Source organism: Geotrypetes seraphini, chromosome 1 (assembly GCF_902459505.1).
Source record: "Geotrypetes seraphini chromosome 1, aGeoSer1.1, whole genome shotgun sequence".
Classification (NCBI taxonomy): domain Eukaryota; kingdom Metazoa; phylum Chordata; class Amphibia; order Gymnophiona; family Dermophiidae; genus Geotrypetes; species Geotrypetes seraphini.
The window spans coordinates 336,090,235-336,105,752 of NC_047084.1; the positions used below are offsets into that span (position 1 = coordinate 336,090,235).

At 42.3% G+C, this 15,518-nt stretch overlaps 1 protein-coding gene across 11 annotated transcripts in view; it reads right to left on the reverse strand.

Annotated features, from left to right (window-relative positions):
* Positions 1-313: 313 nt before the first annotated feature.
* The window catches only part of HERC3 (HECT and RLD domain containing E3 ubiquitin protein ligase 3), a 134,168-nt gene continuing 118,963 nt past the window's right edge, over positions 314-15,518 (reverse strand). For all 11 annotated transcript variants that reach the window (XM_033959192.1, XM_033959183.1, XM_033959200.1 and 8 more), the window contains exons 22-25: positions 11,864-11,946; positions 8,483-8,666; positions 5,157-5,259; positions 314-2,836 (exon numbers count right to left, since the gene is read on the reverse strand). In XM_033959192.1, the coding sequence (XP_033815083.1) occupies positions 2,628-2,836; positions 5,157-5,259; positions 8,483-8,666; positions 11,864-11,946 (579 nt within the window). In that variant the 3' untranslated portion in view covers positions 314-2,627. The remainder of the gene's footprint in view (positions 2,837-5,156; positions 5,260-8,482; positions 8,667-11,863; positions 11,947-15,518) is intronic.

The window sequence follows — 15,518 nt, forward strand, 5'->3', positions numbered from 1 at the left end:
GTTGGTGGTCTAGTTTTGCTGCCTGTGTGGCTAGAAGGCCATCGTACAGTTTTTTCCATTTGATGTCTATGACCAAACATAGCATGTTGAGTGTAGAATGGCAGAACATAGCAAAGCAAACATAATATTACAAGCATGGCTGACAAAGTGAGACATGACTTGGTAAAAACAACAATAAGGCAAGCATGGAAGGCATGGTACAGCAAACACTGAATGGCAAACATGGTATGAGAGATTGTAATATGGCAAACAAACATCTAATACACTTGAATTAACGGAGGTGAAAAACAAAAGCCACAGCAAGTCATGCAAGTAAAACAAACACATTTTATTGCCAATCCTGAAATTTATTTACATAAACATCTTTATGAACAGAGATTAAAACAACATAGCAATAATGCGTTTTCTCACCATCCAAACCACACCTTTAATCTCTTTCCAGAAGAGGCATCAAAGTCACAGCTCCCGTCCTGTGTGGTCTAGTTTAAAAGTAGCCTATTCAGTAAGGAGGTTAAGTTCCAATCTCTGGTAGGGCATACACATGTTCCATGGCCAATACATCTAGGGGCCTTGGTGAGAGCAGATGTGTGCCAGGAAAAGGCACACTCCTCCCCTTTTGCTGGTTAAAATATAAAAGCAGTGCTGAAGGATTTAATCTCAGATACTTCCGCCGCCCCCTCTTGCAGCCCTCATTTCTGGGTTATTTTCCTAGCTAGAGAAGGAAACATATACCTTAGCAAGAGTGCATTAGTTATTTAATAAATCCCACTACGTTAAAAACTTTACATATTGCACCAAATCCCAATGTTCATTTCACTTCTCACACAACCTGAAACTTGTAGCTGAGAGCCGACACCGATTCTCCCTACAGCAATTACCAAATCAACTTTGTTGGCTGTGTGCAAGGTCCTGCCTTTTTCTAGCCAGGAGCAGTAAAGAGCTGTGTGTGTACAACAGTGCCGAGTGCACAGACCTGAGACTTATGTGAAAATATAGCAACTTATTCCCCACACCTCCAAAGAGCCCCCATTCAAGCTCACTAAAGGCACAAGTTAACAGTTTGTTACAACAAAAATCAAAGCTATGGACCTGGTTGCGATGTCAAAACCACACTGCAACTGATGAAGGGTGCAGAACACCCACCAAAATGACAAGTTTCAACTCAACCTAGCAAGAGCTCAGTTGTCATCAATAGAAAGTAGAAACACACTACAGTATGACAGCTAAACATTTGTTGGCAAAACAGCATCTGCTGGACATTTTGTACCAGACAATCCATGCCAACATGGGGAAGCACACCAAATGGACAGACAGCAGCAGTCCTGCCCAAACACAGGAGGGTCTCCATGCGTCTGCCATGGTACTTGAGAGGAGCTGCGATTCTTTCAATAATTCTACTTCTGCAGCAAAATCTGGCCCTAGAATAAAATATGGTCATCTCTCCAGAACCCTGCATTCAAAAGTTCCACTGTTCAAGAGCCAGGTCTTCTGGCTTTCCCTACGAGTAGGCATGTGATAAATTCGCAAGCAATTGAGATAATATACATACAACTCTCTCACGCATATATTAGGGGGGTATCCTGTCAACTCAACTTGTCTGTGGCCCTCATGGACCCAAATATTTTCTTCCGTTTGTGAAGTGATAAACAGTAGTAGCAGCAGCTCATCAAATCCCGGTGGGCAACATCTAACAATAATGAAAAGTAGTCAAAGTAGCCTATTCTGGCAAATCTAATGATTGTGATAGGCTGATTACTATTTCTAAACAGTTTCAAACAAAAGATTTATAGCAAGATTGATGGCATCTTGTAAACTCGCAGATCTTTAGAGGCACAAGTCCAAGGTGCTCATTTCATCAGCTGATGAATAACTCTAGCCCTGAAAAGCTCGGTCTAATAAATCCATTGGGCTGTTGTGGTAAAAGCTACACAGGGTTAGTGGCATCTTCCAGACTAAACACAGCTACTCTTCTGAAAGTTTCCCTTACGTTATGCCATTCTAATCCTCCAGGAATATCCACATTTTCTTGCTGGAGTGATGGCGACAAAGTCTGCACCCAACAGCTCATGTTTCTCTTAAATTTAACAAAACAAACTCGAAAGGGAAACATGTACTATCACAGGATGCTTGCAAATCATGTGATCCCTGTTGAATTGTTATTCTTGGCTATTTAGCGCCAGCCATGGTAGTAACAGCTCAGACGCTCATAGAATTTCTCTGAGTATCGGAACTGTTACGGCTGCGGCTGGTGCTAAAAACCATACTACAGTTTTATAAAGGGGTGGGGAGGGGGGGTAAATGTACAAATGTCACTAGATTGTATTAAGACAAAATTTCTTCCCTAAAACAAGAAAGCCCCCAGAATGACAGACCTAAAAATACATACATTTCAAACCACAAACCAAATGGGGAATTTTTTTGTTGGTTTTCAGAAAAAGCATGGAGAACACATTTTTCTTCCTGAAACCCCAAAGCTAGAGGATATACTAAGATTTTTTAAAAATAAATAATTCAATTTATTACAAAAATAAAATACACCACAGATGCATATTTCCCTCAGTACAATCTTGTATGTATTTAAGTATGTCCAATGGTGCCAAAGTGCAGATTCCTGGGTTGGATTTCTTTCAGGCTAAGCTGAAGCCCTCGTAGTGATCGATGGCCTGAGTGAGTCGGACTTCCAGCGTCTCTTTACTGCTATACTTGGGGAGGTCCAGCAAGTTATAGCAGGTATGTGCCACAGGTAGGTGCTGCTCCCCACCCGCTGTGGACTGGATGATGAGACGCAAACTGCGCATACCATAAATAGGAATACGGTCGCTCCCAGTCAAGAATACTACCACAATGGGGAGGGGGGGGGGAAGAAACATGGTTGAAAGCAAATTAAAAAAAAAACAAAAAAAAAAAAACCCAACTTTAATACACATCCTGCCCTTCCTTTACCAGGTTAACTATCTAGCAAGCTTAAGTTTTTTGAAAACTATTCTGAAAGTGATTTCCCCAGAAACACAACTAACAGCGGCAAATGTTCCCTCTAAGCTGCACAAACAAAGCCTGCAATGTCTAACGCCACATTAAAAAAAAAAAAAAAAAAAAAATGGACCCACAAATTTCAATATGCAAACAAGTTTTCATAATTAGAAGCATTTACTGTATATACTCAAATATAAACCCATCTGAATATAAGAACATAACAGCTTTACTGGGTCAGAGCAATGGTCCATCTAGTCCAGTATCCCATCTTCATGGAGGCAAATCCAAGTCACAAGTACCTGGCAAAAACCCAAATAGTAGCAGCATTCCATGCCACCGATCCAGGGTAAGCAGAGGCTCAACAGCAGTTTATGGATTTTTCCTCCATGAACTTGTCCAAACCTTTTTTTTTTTTTTTAAACAGCTACACCTTTTTTTCTCTTAAAAAGGGGGAAAAGGTTAATATTCTAGTGCCCTGCCAGGCTCTGCACCCAGCTTCGCCCTCCCCAATACCTGCCTTAAGCCCTGGTGGTCCAGAAGTGAGCCATCCATCCCACATCCTGTCCTGGCTGACTCTGAACCATTTCACCTCCCTCCCACCTCCTGGACCTCTATAGCCTACCTTGAAAGTCTTGGTGGTTCAGCAGTGAACTGAAGTAGGAACGGTTTTCCTTCCCTCTTGCCCCATGCAGAGCAGCTATGAAAAATGGCTGCCAAGTTCTTGTAATCTCATGAGGTTCTGCATGGGGCTGGACCACCAGGGCTGTCAAGGTAGGTTGTAAAGGTCCAGAAGATGAGATGGTTCAGTCAGCCAGGACAGGATGCAGAAGGAAATCGTTCCTGTCCTGGCTCACCGCTTGTCCACCAGGGCTTAAGGCAAGCTTAGAGGAGGTCTGCAAAGGGTCCATGGATGGAAATGCAGAGCCAAGGACTCAATTATAAACACAGACTCCCATTTTTGGGTCCCAAAATATAGGTTTATATTTGAGTATATACAGTACAGTACACTGACTCTAGCAATGTGCATGTGGGCAAAAGCTGTTTTGTCCTCAAAATATTTTGGAATTTTATCAGGTTGAATCTTAAAAACCATACATTCAACGAGTCCATTAGCTCTGACTATTCCTGATTCCCCCCACCCCCTGCTGTGCAATGCCTGCTATGCCTGTGCCTATGTCAGATAGCACATGGCATCCTCCATGCCAGAAGCATCCACAGTCCACTACTTTCAGTGTTTTCTATAGACAGCAAGACTGATCAGATGCAAGCGGGTGATGTCACTGTAGGTTAATGAGACAGAACAATTCTCCCAGGGCATGATGCTCAGAACTCAACGCTAGTGTTAGATCCAATTAGCACTGGACTAGTGCCAGTGCTCATCTATGCAGAATGCTCAGAGGGCTTCAGTGTAGGAAACATGCAAGCCAAAGATGGCTGCAAATTGTATTTAAATGTAGTCAAATGGATGTTAATTAGGTCATCTGCTATGCCCTCCCAACATTCAGAGAACAGCGCACAAAACAAATCCTGTTCTTACCGATGGAAGCCTACTGCCAGCTCAGAGCTGGCGTTGGGGGATTTGAAGGATTTCTTTTGATTTTCAGTTTAAAATCTGCCAATTTTAATTTCTTTTTTGGAAACAGAAGGAAGCCTTTAAGCACTGGTACTAAGAAAGAAATTTGTGCGAGTCTGAGCAAACCCAAAAGTGGAAGCACACATCGGCACCTGTTTTCTGCCCTTAAATAGAAGCCTTCCATGCAAAAAAAGTTGAAGAGCTTATTTTTAAAAAGGCACAGAAGAACAGAACTTATGTATGCTTCACTTCAAGGTTTGCCCAGAAGAGCAGCGCTTACTGTGACCCTCTTGTGCACATCTTCCTTACCTTTTGGTCTCAATGCGCATCTAATTTAAGGTCATTAGCTTTGAGCATTGGGAAGGCTATTTTTCTGCGCTGTTCCTACAATACGGAGCGGGCACTGTTTGCTTTAGTGATGGAGCTTTGAGCATTGGGATACCAAAGTGCAAATTTCTGAATGTGTGCTCCTCAATGATTGACATTTATTCTTATGAAAGGGGAAGTGTTAACTCTGAAATTTTAGTAACTGAGGATGACAAACTGGGGAGCTGTTTAGTTAAGGAAATGTGAGGGCAGCAAACTCAGCCATGCCAGGTACTTTACTTACAAAGAAATTTCTTCTTTTTCTCTAGGGGGAATCCATGAAAGGTTTCCCAGAACATTTTCACTGTGGGGTGCTCAGCTGAGTAGTCTCCTTTGTAGGCTGAACTCTGTCCAAAAGAGGAGGAGTCCAGTTTATGATTATGACATTGCATTTGTTAAAATTGCCCTTTTTTTTTTTTTAACAATAAAACATTGTAACATAGTAAATAAAGGCAGATAAAGCACCCAAATGGTCCATCCAGGGTCCATTAGTTATTCTCATTAAAAATAAACATGATTAAATTAACTTGCCTCTGATATTTCTGGGCCATAGACTAAAGTCCACCAGGCATTGTCTTAGGTTCCAAATGCTGAATTTGACATCTAAACTCACTCCAGCCTATCCAACCATCCCATTGTTTGCAGGATACCTACTGTAAAGTCTGGCCAGTAACGTCCTTATGTTCCAAGTTAGTGGAGTTCCCATTGATGCCTTCCCCAGCCCATCCTACACAGAATCACCATTTATGGGACACAAACCGTACAAGTCTATCCAATACAAGCCTTAGTTCTTTAATTTATGCCATTTGCCTTCTAATTAGAGATCCCCTGTGCTTATCCCACACTTTTTTTTTTTTTTTAATTCCATCACCCTTTTCGTCTCCACCACCTCCCTCGGGAGGGCATTCCAGGCATCCACCATCCTCTCCGTGAAAAACAATTTTCTAGCATTCCTCCCTGCAATCTCAAATTATGCCCTCTAGTTTTATCATTTTCCCTTCTCGGGAAAAGCAATGTAAAATTAAAATAAATAAATATAAGATAAGCCAGAAAAGATCATAAAATAGAGAAAAACAAATAGGCAAGCATTCACAAACTCCCAACCATAATCAAAACTACACACACCAAAGACAAATCATAAATTTCAACATCAACTGCACTTCCAACTAGATCTCAGGTGCAGCAACTCAGTTAAAAACCTGAAAGAAAAAAAAATGGGGTTTTGAACCAATTTTAAAATTCCTATATGAAACCCTTGCACATAACGAAGGGTAAATTGTTCCATAAAAATGGAGCCAGAAAATAAAAACGTACTCTTATGAAGAGACTTTCAACAGGCTTTGGATGAATTAGGAGTATAAGTTTATAGTCATAGATAGAATGAAGTAGACATGCAGAGGCATAAGGAATAGTAAGATGGGTGAGAATCACGTAAACCAGTAAAAAATGCTTTATGAATTAGACAAAGCGCTTTGAAAGGAATCCTATATTCAATCAGTGCAACTGTCAAAACAGACATGCTCTCTTTTCTTTGGCACAGGGACATCAATTTAATCACAACCCCTCCCCCCCCCCTCGCTTGTTCAACACTTACTGTCACCATTAAAGAACTCTGGTTTGCAGTCATTTTAAATCCTTTGCCATTATTTCCCTCCTGACCCTTACGTAGATACTTGGGGCTAGATGCAATAAGAGGATCACTAAGACTGTGTGGGTCTGCACCGATTCGATTTTTGGGCCGATTCAGAAAGAGCTATAGATGCACTAAAGTTTGCATGCAAATGATTCACGCAAATGTTCGTTGTAATCCCTGACTCTGCTGTCCGATTGCTTTGATAGCGACTCTCACACATGAGCAAAGTTGGCAGGGGAAACCCGAAAAGCTGAGAGGCAAGGGAAGCCCCCAAAGCAGCCTCCTGCCACTCAGCTGTTTGAGGCACAAAACTTTTTTTTTTATGGGCACAGATGCTGTGCGTATTACAAACGCACAGTATCTGCCAGCCCTCCCCAATGAACCCTGATGAACACAGCACTGGGAAGACCCTCCCCCTCCATGCTAGCAAAAATCAGCAGGAGGGATTGCAATTTCCCCCTCCCACACTGCAAAACAAAAATGGCAGGAGGGATGCCCACTTCCTCCTGCCACCAAAGGCCCACTCCAGCGCCAGGTGCCCTCCCCAAACATCCCCTACCCCTTTCCCATCTCCCCTGAAAAAAAAAGCAGGAGGGATGCCCACTCCCTCCTGCTACCAGAGGTCCTGCGCCACCCCTGAACACCCCCCTCCCCTCCTGCACCTTTTTAGAGAAGTTGAAGCAGGATGGTGGCTCAGTTCGTAGGCCCACCACTTCAAAATGGCGGGCCTTTCCCTCCCCGGTGCATTATGTGATGCATGGGGAGGGGCCTTAGACTCCTCCCCTAATATCCCTCTAAGGCAGGGGTGTCAAAGTCCCTCCTCGAGGGCCACAATCCAGTCGGGTTTTCAGGATTTCCCCAATGAATATGCATGAGATCTATTAGCATACAATGAAAGCAGTGCATGCAAATAGATCTCATGCATATTCCTTGGGGAAATGCTGAAAACCCGACTGGATTGTGGCCCTCGAGGAGGGACTTTGACACCCCTGCTCTAAGGTTATTAGTTAAGGGTCACTCACTGGGTTCATGGGAGGAACTTTAAAGCAAGCAGAGAACAGTGGGAACAAACCAGGCAAATGAATGGAACATTGTCAAATTCATCTCTTTATTGTAGAAATGCAAGCAGGACTCAACACAGGTTGTGTTTCAGCAAAAGCCTTCATCAGGAGTGCAATCAAGGTCCACATGTTCCTGTCTCTTGCCAAAGAGGAGGAAAACACTGTATACCAAAAGTAAAACTCCATTGGCTTGTTCAAATCACAAATATGTGTGGTAGCTTCAAAGAAAACACATATTTGTGATCTGAACGAGCCAACAGAGTTTTACTTTTGGAATACAATGTTTTCCTCCTCTTTGGCAAGAGATAGGAACATGTGGACTTTGACTGGACCCCTGATGAAGGCCAACAGAGTTTTACTTTTGGTTTACAATGTTTTCCTTTTCTTTGGCAAGAGACAGAACACATGGACCTTGACTGGACTCCTGATGAAGACTTTGTCAAAACAGCTGATTTGACCACGCCCCCATTCATTTGGCTAGTTTTGTTAAAGTTATCACTGTTCTCTGCTTGCTTTGGCTGTTCTTCGTGGGATTTTTTTTTCTTCTCAGTTGTTTTTTTGGGGAGGAACTAACTTGTGAGTTCTGGGATATTTTTTCCCAAATCTTAAAATCATACCCACAACATAACCCAACTTCCGCAGTGAATCGGCTCCAAGTCTACCCGTCATCAGCTTCCTGCTTGTTCTCCTAACAGTCCCTGTAATTGGCACCAGACACTATGAGATTCCTAGTGAGGTACAGTTGAAGTCACCTGTATCTCACTAGGAAACAGAGTGCACCTCCTAACCATGCCATCTAAAGAAGCAGTCAGGTCTCCATGTGACACCCTCAATATGGGAAAGGTTTATACTAAACCTTTGGGTTGCTTTCCTTACCTCCTCCAGCTCCTGCCAGTTGTAATTGCAGTTCCCTATCACCATGGCTTGTAGCTCAGATGGCTGGAAGAGTTCCAGCATTTTCCCCCCGCACACCTTCAGGAAACCTTCAGAGAAAGCCTCATACCACTCATGGACCGACAGATTGAAGACATAATTCACATAAGCTTCCACAAACTCCTGCCTGTGGTATTGATAAAAAGGAAGAGAGAAGGCACTTAGGGCCAGGTGTAGCACTTTGCAACTCTGACTATATTTACTGAAGAAACAGAGGAGAGGCTGTCCTCCCTAGATGAAAGGAGACTTGCGTAGAGTCATACGATTACTCTGAATATAAAAAAATCAGATGCATACAAAGAAGGGTCCACCTAAGGTATCATTTCAGAAAAATCTCCATGGCAGTGATTCTCAACCCAGTCCTCAGGCCACACTTTGTCAAATCAGGTTTTCAGGATATCCACAATACACACTGTGTAGGCAGCATATGCAAATTTATCTCATAGATATCCTGAAAACCTGACTGGTTGGGTGTATCCCGAGTAATGTGTTGAGAACCCCTGGTTCACGCCTTTACTTCTGCTTGTCTAAATATGCTCATAGGGCCAAATATACTAGGCATGTTTCTTCAAGGACACAATGGTGTAAGCCCTTTGAGTCCATGGGGCCACGGCATCAGCAGCTGAGGGGCTACTCTTCACTGCTCAGTACTATACAACATAATCCACAGTTCACATGCCTATCTTTCCACTAACTTAGAGATGGAGACAAACAAAATTAGAAAAAGTTAATTTGATGGTTTAGGCCAGGGGTGCCCAATACGTCGATCGCGATCAACCGGTAGCTCAGGAAGGCAACGTGAGTCGATCGCTAGACTTGTGTTGCCGTCCTGATCTACCGGGCCGATCAGCCTTCTTCTGTATTCTCCCTAGGGCCCAGTTGTCATCTGCTGCTGTCGCCACTGCTGAAAATTAAAAAAAAACCCAGCTTGGAGATTTCAGCTCGTAGCGAACTTATGCTCCGGGCTCTAATGTGTGCGTGCCGGCTTCTCTTCTCTTCCCTCCGAAACCGGAAGTTATGTCCGGGGGGGGGGAAGGGAGAAAGGAAGCCGGCATGCACATGTTGAGAGCCCCGAAGCAAGCGTTCGCTATGGGCTAAGGCGGGAGACAGGTTAGTGAAGCATTTCCTCTTCTTGCTGCCGGGTCCTGCCTACTTTCTGTTTCCACGAAGGCAGGACCCGGCAGCATTTCCCCCAATCGGTCGATCGCGATGCTGGTCGGCCGAAGCAGGGAGAGCTTGGGGCGGGGTCGGCTTTCGGGCCTGTTATTGGTGGCGGTTTGTGTCTTGGTCCCTGATGGCGGTTTGTGTCTTGGTCCCCGATGGCAGTGGCAGTGGCTTGGGGGAGGGCAGGGAGAAAGAAAGAAAAAGGGCAGGCAGGGAGATAGAAGGAAAGAAGAGAAACAGAAAAAAAAGAAAGGGAGGCAGAGAGAAAGAAAGGGCAGGGAGAGAGGAAGGAAAAGTTGGGGGAGGGAATGAGGTCTGGAGAAGAGGAAGCATACAGGCTAAAAGAAGGGAAGAAAGATTGGATGCACAGTCAGAAGAAGAAAGTGCAACCAGAGACTCATGAAATCACCAGACAAGGTAGGAAAAGTGATTTTATTTTAAATTTAGTGATCAAAATGTGTCTGAATTTATATCTGCTGTCTATATTTTACACTAAGGTCCCCTTTTACTAAACCGCAATAGAGGTTTTTAGCGCAGGGAGCCTATGAGCGTCGAGAGCAGCGCTGGGCATTCAGCGCAGCTCCCTGCGCTAAAAACTGCTATCATGATTTAGTAAAAAGGGAGGGGGGCATATTTGTCTATTTTTGTATGGTTGTTACTGAGGTGATAGTGCATAGAGTCATCTGCTTTGATCTCTTTGAAAAACACTGGAATAGGAATGATAATTAACATTTTCTCTGCGTACAGTGTGCTTTGTGTTTTTTTTAAATTTTATTGTTGGTAGATCATTTTGACTTGGTCATTTTAAAAGTAGCTCGCAAGCCCAAAAAGTGTGGGCACCCCTGGTTTAGGCCACAGTTATGGCTTGAAGAGAGCAGATATTAGTACACTCATCTGTGTATTAAACCCTGCAAGCACACTTCAGTCATAAGAACATAAGAAGTTGCCTCCGCTGAGGCAGACCAGAGGTCCATCTCACCCAGCGGTCCGCTCCCGCGGCGGCCCCTCAGGCCTAATGCCTGAGCAGTGATCCCTGACTATTTCTATAGCTTACCTCTTACTCCTATCCCTATAACCTGCCTCTCCCCCTATCTGCACCCCTCAGTCCTCAATTTCTCAGTTCCCATTCCCCACCCATTTCATGCTTCCTTAAATCTTTTTATGACGATTGCTAATATTTGCTCAGCTTTTTCTTGTGCCCACACTGACCGACTCTCAATATTTCTTCATTCCTTCAAGATACCTGGCACATCTAAACTATCTCACAGATAGGACATTTGTTTTCTTTAGAAGCTCCCTTTCACCTACTGGATTTCCCAACTTGAAAAAGGACATGGCATCAATGGCGCAGTGAGGGCGAGAGGCCTTCTAACCTTTCAGTAATGTTGCTTACAAACATATTCGGTTCCAGCACTGATCCCTGAGGCACTCCACTAACCTTTCTTTTCTACTTTTTTATCACTTATGTCAACCATGTAAAATTTGAGTACATATTTCACTGAATCGGATTTGGTCCAATTACTGTATGCTTGTGTATTATTTTGCCTGGACTATTGCAATGTATTATTTGTAGGGCTACCTAAGAGTTTGTTACATTTGCAGTATGTGCATAATGCTATAGTTCGGTTGCTAAAAATAATCTTAGTAGTATTCATGATTGCGTTTCTGATGCTTTGGCTTCTGTGCATTGGGCCCCAATTGGGAAATGATGTATTTTTAAAGCTCTAGTTTTGGCTTTTAAAGTCTTCTATGACATAGTTCCTAGATATATGTTGGAGAAACTTCCAATCTATATTCCTAGATGTTGTCTAGGATCTCAGATTGAGAGACGCTGATGTCTGTCCTCTGGACAATCTCTTGTTATATGACTAAATTGCAGAATCAAATTCCTTCTACTATCAGGTCATCAGACTGTTAGTTTTTTTGAAGGCTGTGAAAGCTTATCTTTTTAATCTGGTTATTATAATTTAGATTTTATATTGTTTTATTTTTTGTGACCTGTTTTGGGCTTTTTTCGGAGGATGAGCTAAAGAACAAACAAGGAAGATGACTATTAATTCCAGATATGAAGCCTCCTTTCATCCAGACCTTCAAAAACCAAACCCCAGTAAATGAAAAGCCCTGAACATATTTTATGCAACCTATTGTCCAGCACGTCACCTGTTCTCCTTAGTGACTGTTATTTGGTCTCCTCCAGGAACTAATGTCTTCATTTCTGTCACACCAAAATTCTCTCTGCAGATCTGGTTTCAAAATTTAAAACACACACACACACACAAAAAAAAAATCATGAAATTCAGGCACAACCACAAAAGAGCAGCCTAAGGCAGCAAGTGACACCCCCTTGCAATGTCAAAAGCATCCTTCCGAAAAATCTAAGTATCCCCTCCCAGCCTTACTTCCAGAGGTTCCCAGTCCTTATAAGCAGGGACAGAAGGCAAACCTCTCCTGTCCATAGTGCTGCTCAGTTTTGAATGGTGCATATCTTGGGACACTTAAGCGCTCTTAATGGAATCATCCACTGTGGGAAGGAAAGCTGTGTGTTCCCTCCCGTCTAGAAAGATCTGGGACCCTTCAGAGGTGTACAGATATGCTTGGGATGGTGGTGAAGCAAAGAAGCTGGATCAGTTCTTGACAGAAGTATTTCAGAGGACTGGGATAGAGAAGGCAGGGATGCTCTAGTGGAGGCTTCTTGTTGGTACTGGAAGGAAGTAAATCCCTACAGAAAATAGCCTTTTACTTTTAGCTGGTTATGTATGTAAGCCCCCCCTCCACATCATGACATTCTGAGTGTTACAGACTTCTATCCATTTTCCATCTGCAATGCTGGCTTCATGATGTCAAACTGCTCTGAACCCTATGCGTGAAAGACATACTTTATTCAGCATCTTAAAGAAAAACTCTGTCTAGGATCCTGACTCTTCAGAGCCATGCAATTATTTTGAGCACGGATGTTTTGCCGATTCAGTCCCAGACTGATTTGAGTCTCGGAAGCTGGGGAAATATCCGAGTGACTGCTAGAAACAGGGTAATCAGGGTCTTTAAAATCGGGCATGGCCCAATCACATATCAAGATGCTATCGTGACTTGAAGGGCTCTTTGACTAGACTGTGCTTAAAGATGCACCTGCCGTAGGCACAGGGTTAGCACTCATCCTGTATGGCCAGAGTGCCATCACTACATCACCAGAAGATTCTGCCCCCCTGCCTGCTTTACCAGCCTACAGAAAGCCAGCAATTTAACCATCCCCCTCTAACTGTAACCTCTACTCTGGCATCCTGTTTGTCTGGTTTGTTTAGATTGTAAGTAGAGAATAACATGCAGGAATTCAATTTCCCCGTCCCCACAAGTTCTCTCATTGTCCCTGTCTGTCTCGTTCCTGTAAGCTCTGCCATAACTGCACAAGCCTCAAACACTTATTTATTTATTTAATTTAATTTTTTTTTTTTTAAAGAGTTTGAGGCTTGTGCAGATGAGGATGGAGCTTGCAGGAATGGGGCAGGGACAGGAAAAGAACTTGCGGGGATGGGATGGGGGGACAGGGAAAATTTTGTTCCCGTGTCATTCTCAAATTGTAAGCTCACTCGAGCAGGGACTGTGTCTTTGTGACTCTGTACAGCGCTGTGTATGTCTTGTAGTGCAATAGAAATAATTAATAGTAGTAGTACTGTACAGAGAAAACCCATTATTACTATTTAAAAATTTATACCCTGTCTAAAATACCTAGGTGGTTTCCAATCAACATTCACAATCCTTTAAAAAAAACATTACATACATATATAATAATATAACTTAATATCTGCCCTGCTCCTCAGCTCTCTCACTCCCTCACATAAAAACACTTACAAACAGGTGTATCTAATAGTTTTTTTAAATGTTTGCTCTCCCCTCACACAAATGCATTTGCCCTGGGAAGGCATTCCAAAGTTTTATCCCAGCTGATGAAAAACATTGAGTTACTTATCTTTACATGGCGTACCCCGACTGCTTTATCCATTAAATCTCATACTGCTTTCAGATCTTAATACCCTCCAAGGATGGTACACTTCCAATAAGTCAAAAATATGCAGGGGCTGTATCATACAATGTCTGATGGATTGACAGTACTTTATCCTGCACCCTCTGTTGAACAGGAAGCCAATGCAGTTGCCTCAAAAGAGACATCACATGGGCAATCCGTGGTGCTCTAATTATTAGTCTCGCTGCTGAATTCATCAAAAGTTGAAAGACTTTACACTTTAATTTTGTTACCCCTAAGTACAATGTATTACAGTAATCCAATCTACCCCAAATCACTGCTTGTAACACTGTTCAAAAATCATAAGAATCAGATTGAGTAGTATATCATTATTTTTGAAAGTCTGAACACTCAGGGTCTCAGGCAGTGTGTGTTAATCCATGTGCTATCAGTATATTTCTCATTCCACCTTTTTGTATTAGGAACTTTTAATTCTAACTTTTTCTTCTGAACACACTGTTTTATACTGTGCTTTTTTCCCCCCTCATTAATGCCATGTGGTCCTTGTAGCTTACTAATGCTTATTTACCACCAGCCATCTACTGGTTAGAGGCGATATTGCTATCTTCACAATTAGATATGGGGAATGTTGAACAGTACTGATGTCAAAATATAAGTGTAGTGGCTATTAGCTAATCAGCTGTCTACCGAGTGCTGGAGGTTAAGAATGCCATGTTATCTATTAAGTACTTGGGCCTGGATTTTCTATAGGGCACCGATATCAGTGGCCACCTAAACAGCAGCTACCAATCATGTGTCAATCATGTGACGACAACCTATATAGAGAGAGTTGTGCCTCTACAAAAGATAGGCGCTGGAAATATAGGCCAGGGTTTTCTGGGCCTACATTTCCAGTGCCTATCTGTCATAAATCCTGCATTAGGCATGCCCACAGTGGTGTTTGGCAGCATAAAGCGCCTACATAGACGTGAATCTGGCATGCATAATTTAGGCGCTGATAAGCACTTTTAACTGTGCCATTTTTAAAAGGTGTTTGTTAATTAACTTATGCGTCAGTAGGGTGCCGTTTCTAGAAATTCCCCCTTGGTGCACATGACATTCCTTCATTTACACATGTGAGCTCCCAACTGAGTGGTCACAATAATCTTGTAGGCCCATGACCTTCCTGCATAGCGATTTTAGCAGGCACATGTTAGTTTTATCACAGTTGAAGTTAATTGCATTGGCACCGTTGCGTCCACAAAATAATCTATATCTCTAAAGCATACACACCCCTGCCATACATCATTTCAACAGCTGAATTCTGGAGCAAAGTCAGGGAAACTACATAAGCACTGGGGCCTTTTGAAGTTTGAATAGCATCTGCTCACTGTTGAAGATATTGATTTATTTGGCACATCCATTTTTTCTTATCACTAGAAGTGTTTTTATCGCCATACTCCTTTTGCTATTTCTTGTCATTCCTGGTTTCATCTCTGTGTTCATCTCATAACCATTTCCCCCACTTGCTGCTTTACAACTCTTTCTTTAAAAAAAAAAATATATATATATATATATATATATATATATATACAAATGAGTTTGTTTATAATTTTACTCATGCTTTTTCATAGTTTATATTAATATTTTTTAATATTCATCTATTTTTTAATGGCATTTACAGTATATTTATTTTGTCTGTTTTTAATCTTTGATGTATACATACATTTATATATATATATATTTTTATACTTTATTTACATATTGATGATCACTTATTTGTGTATAGACTCCTGAGGTACCCTTGTGGCATCGAAACACTATCAGTATTGAGTTTTGTGAAAATTGATGTCATCA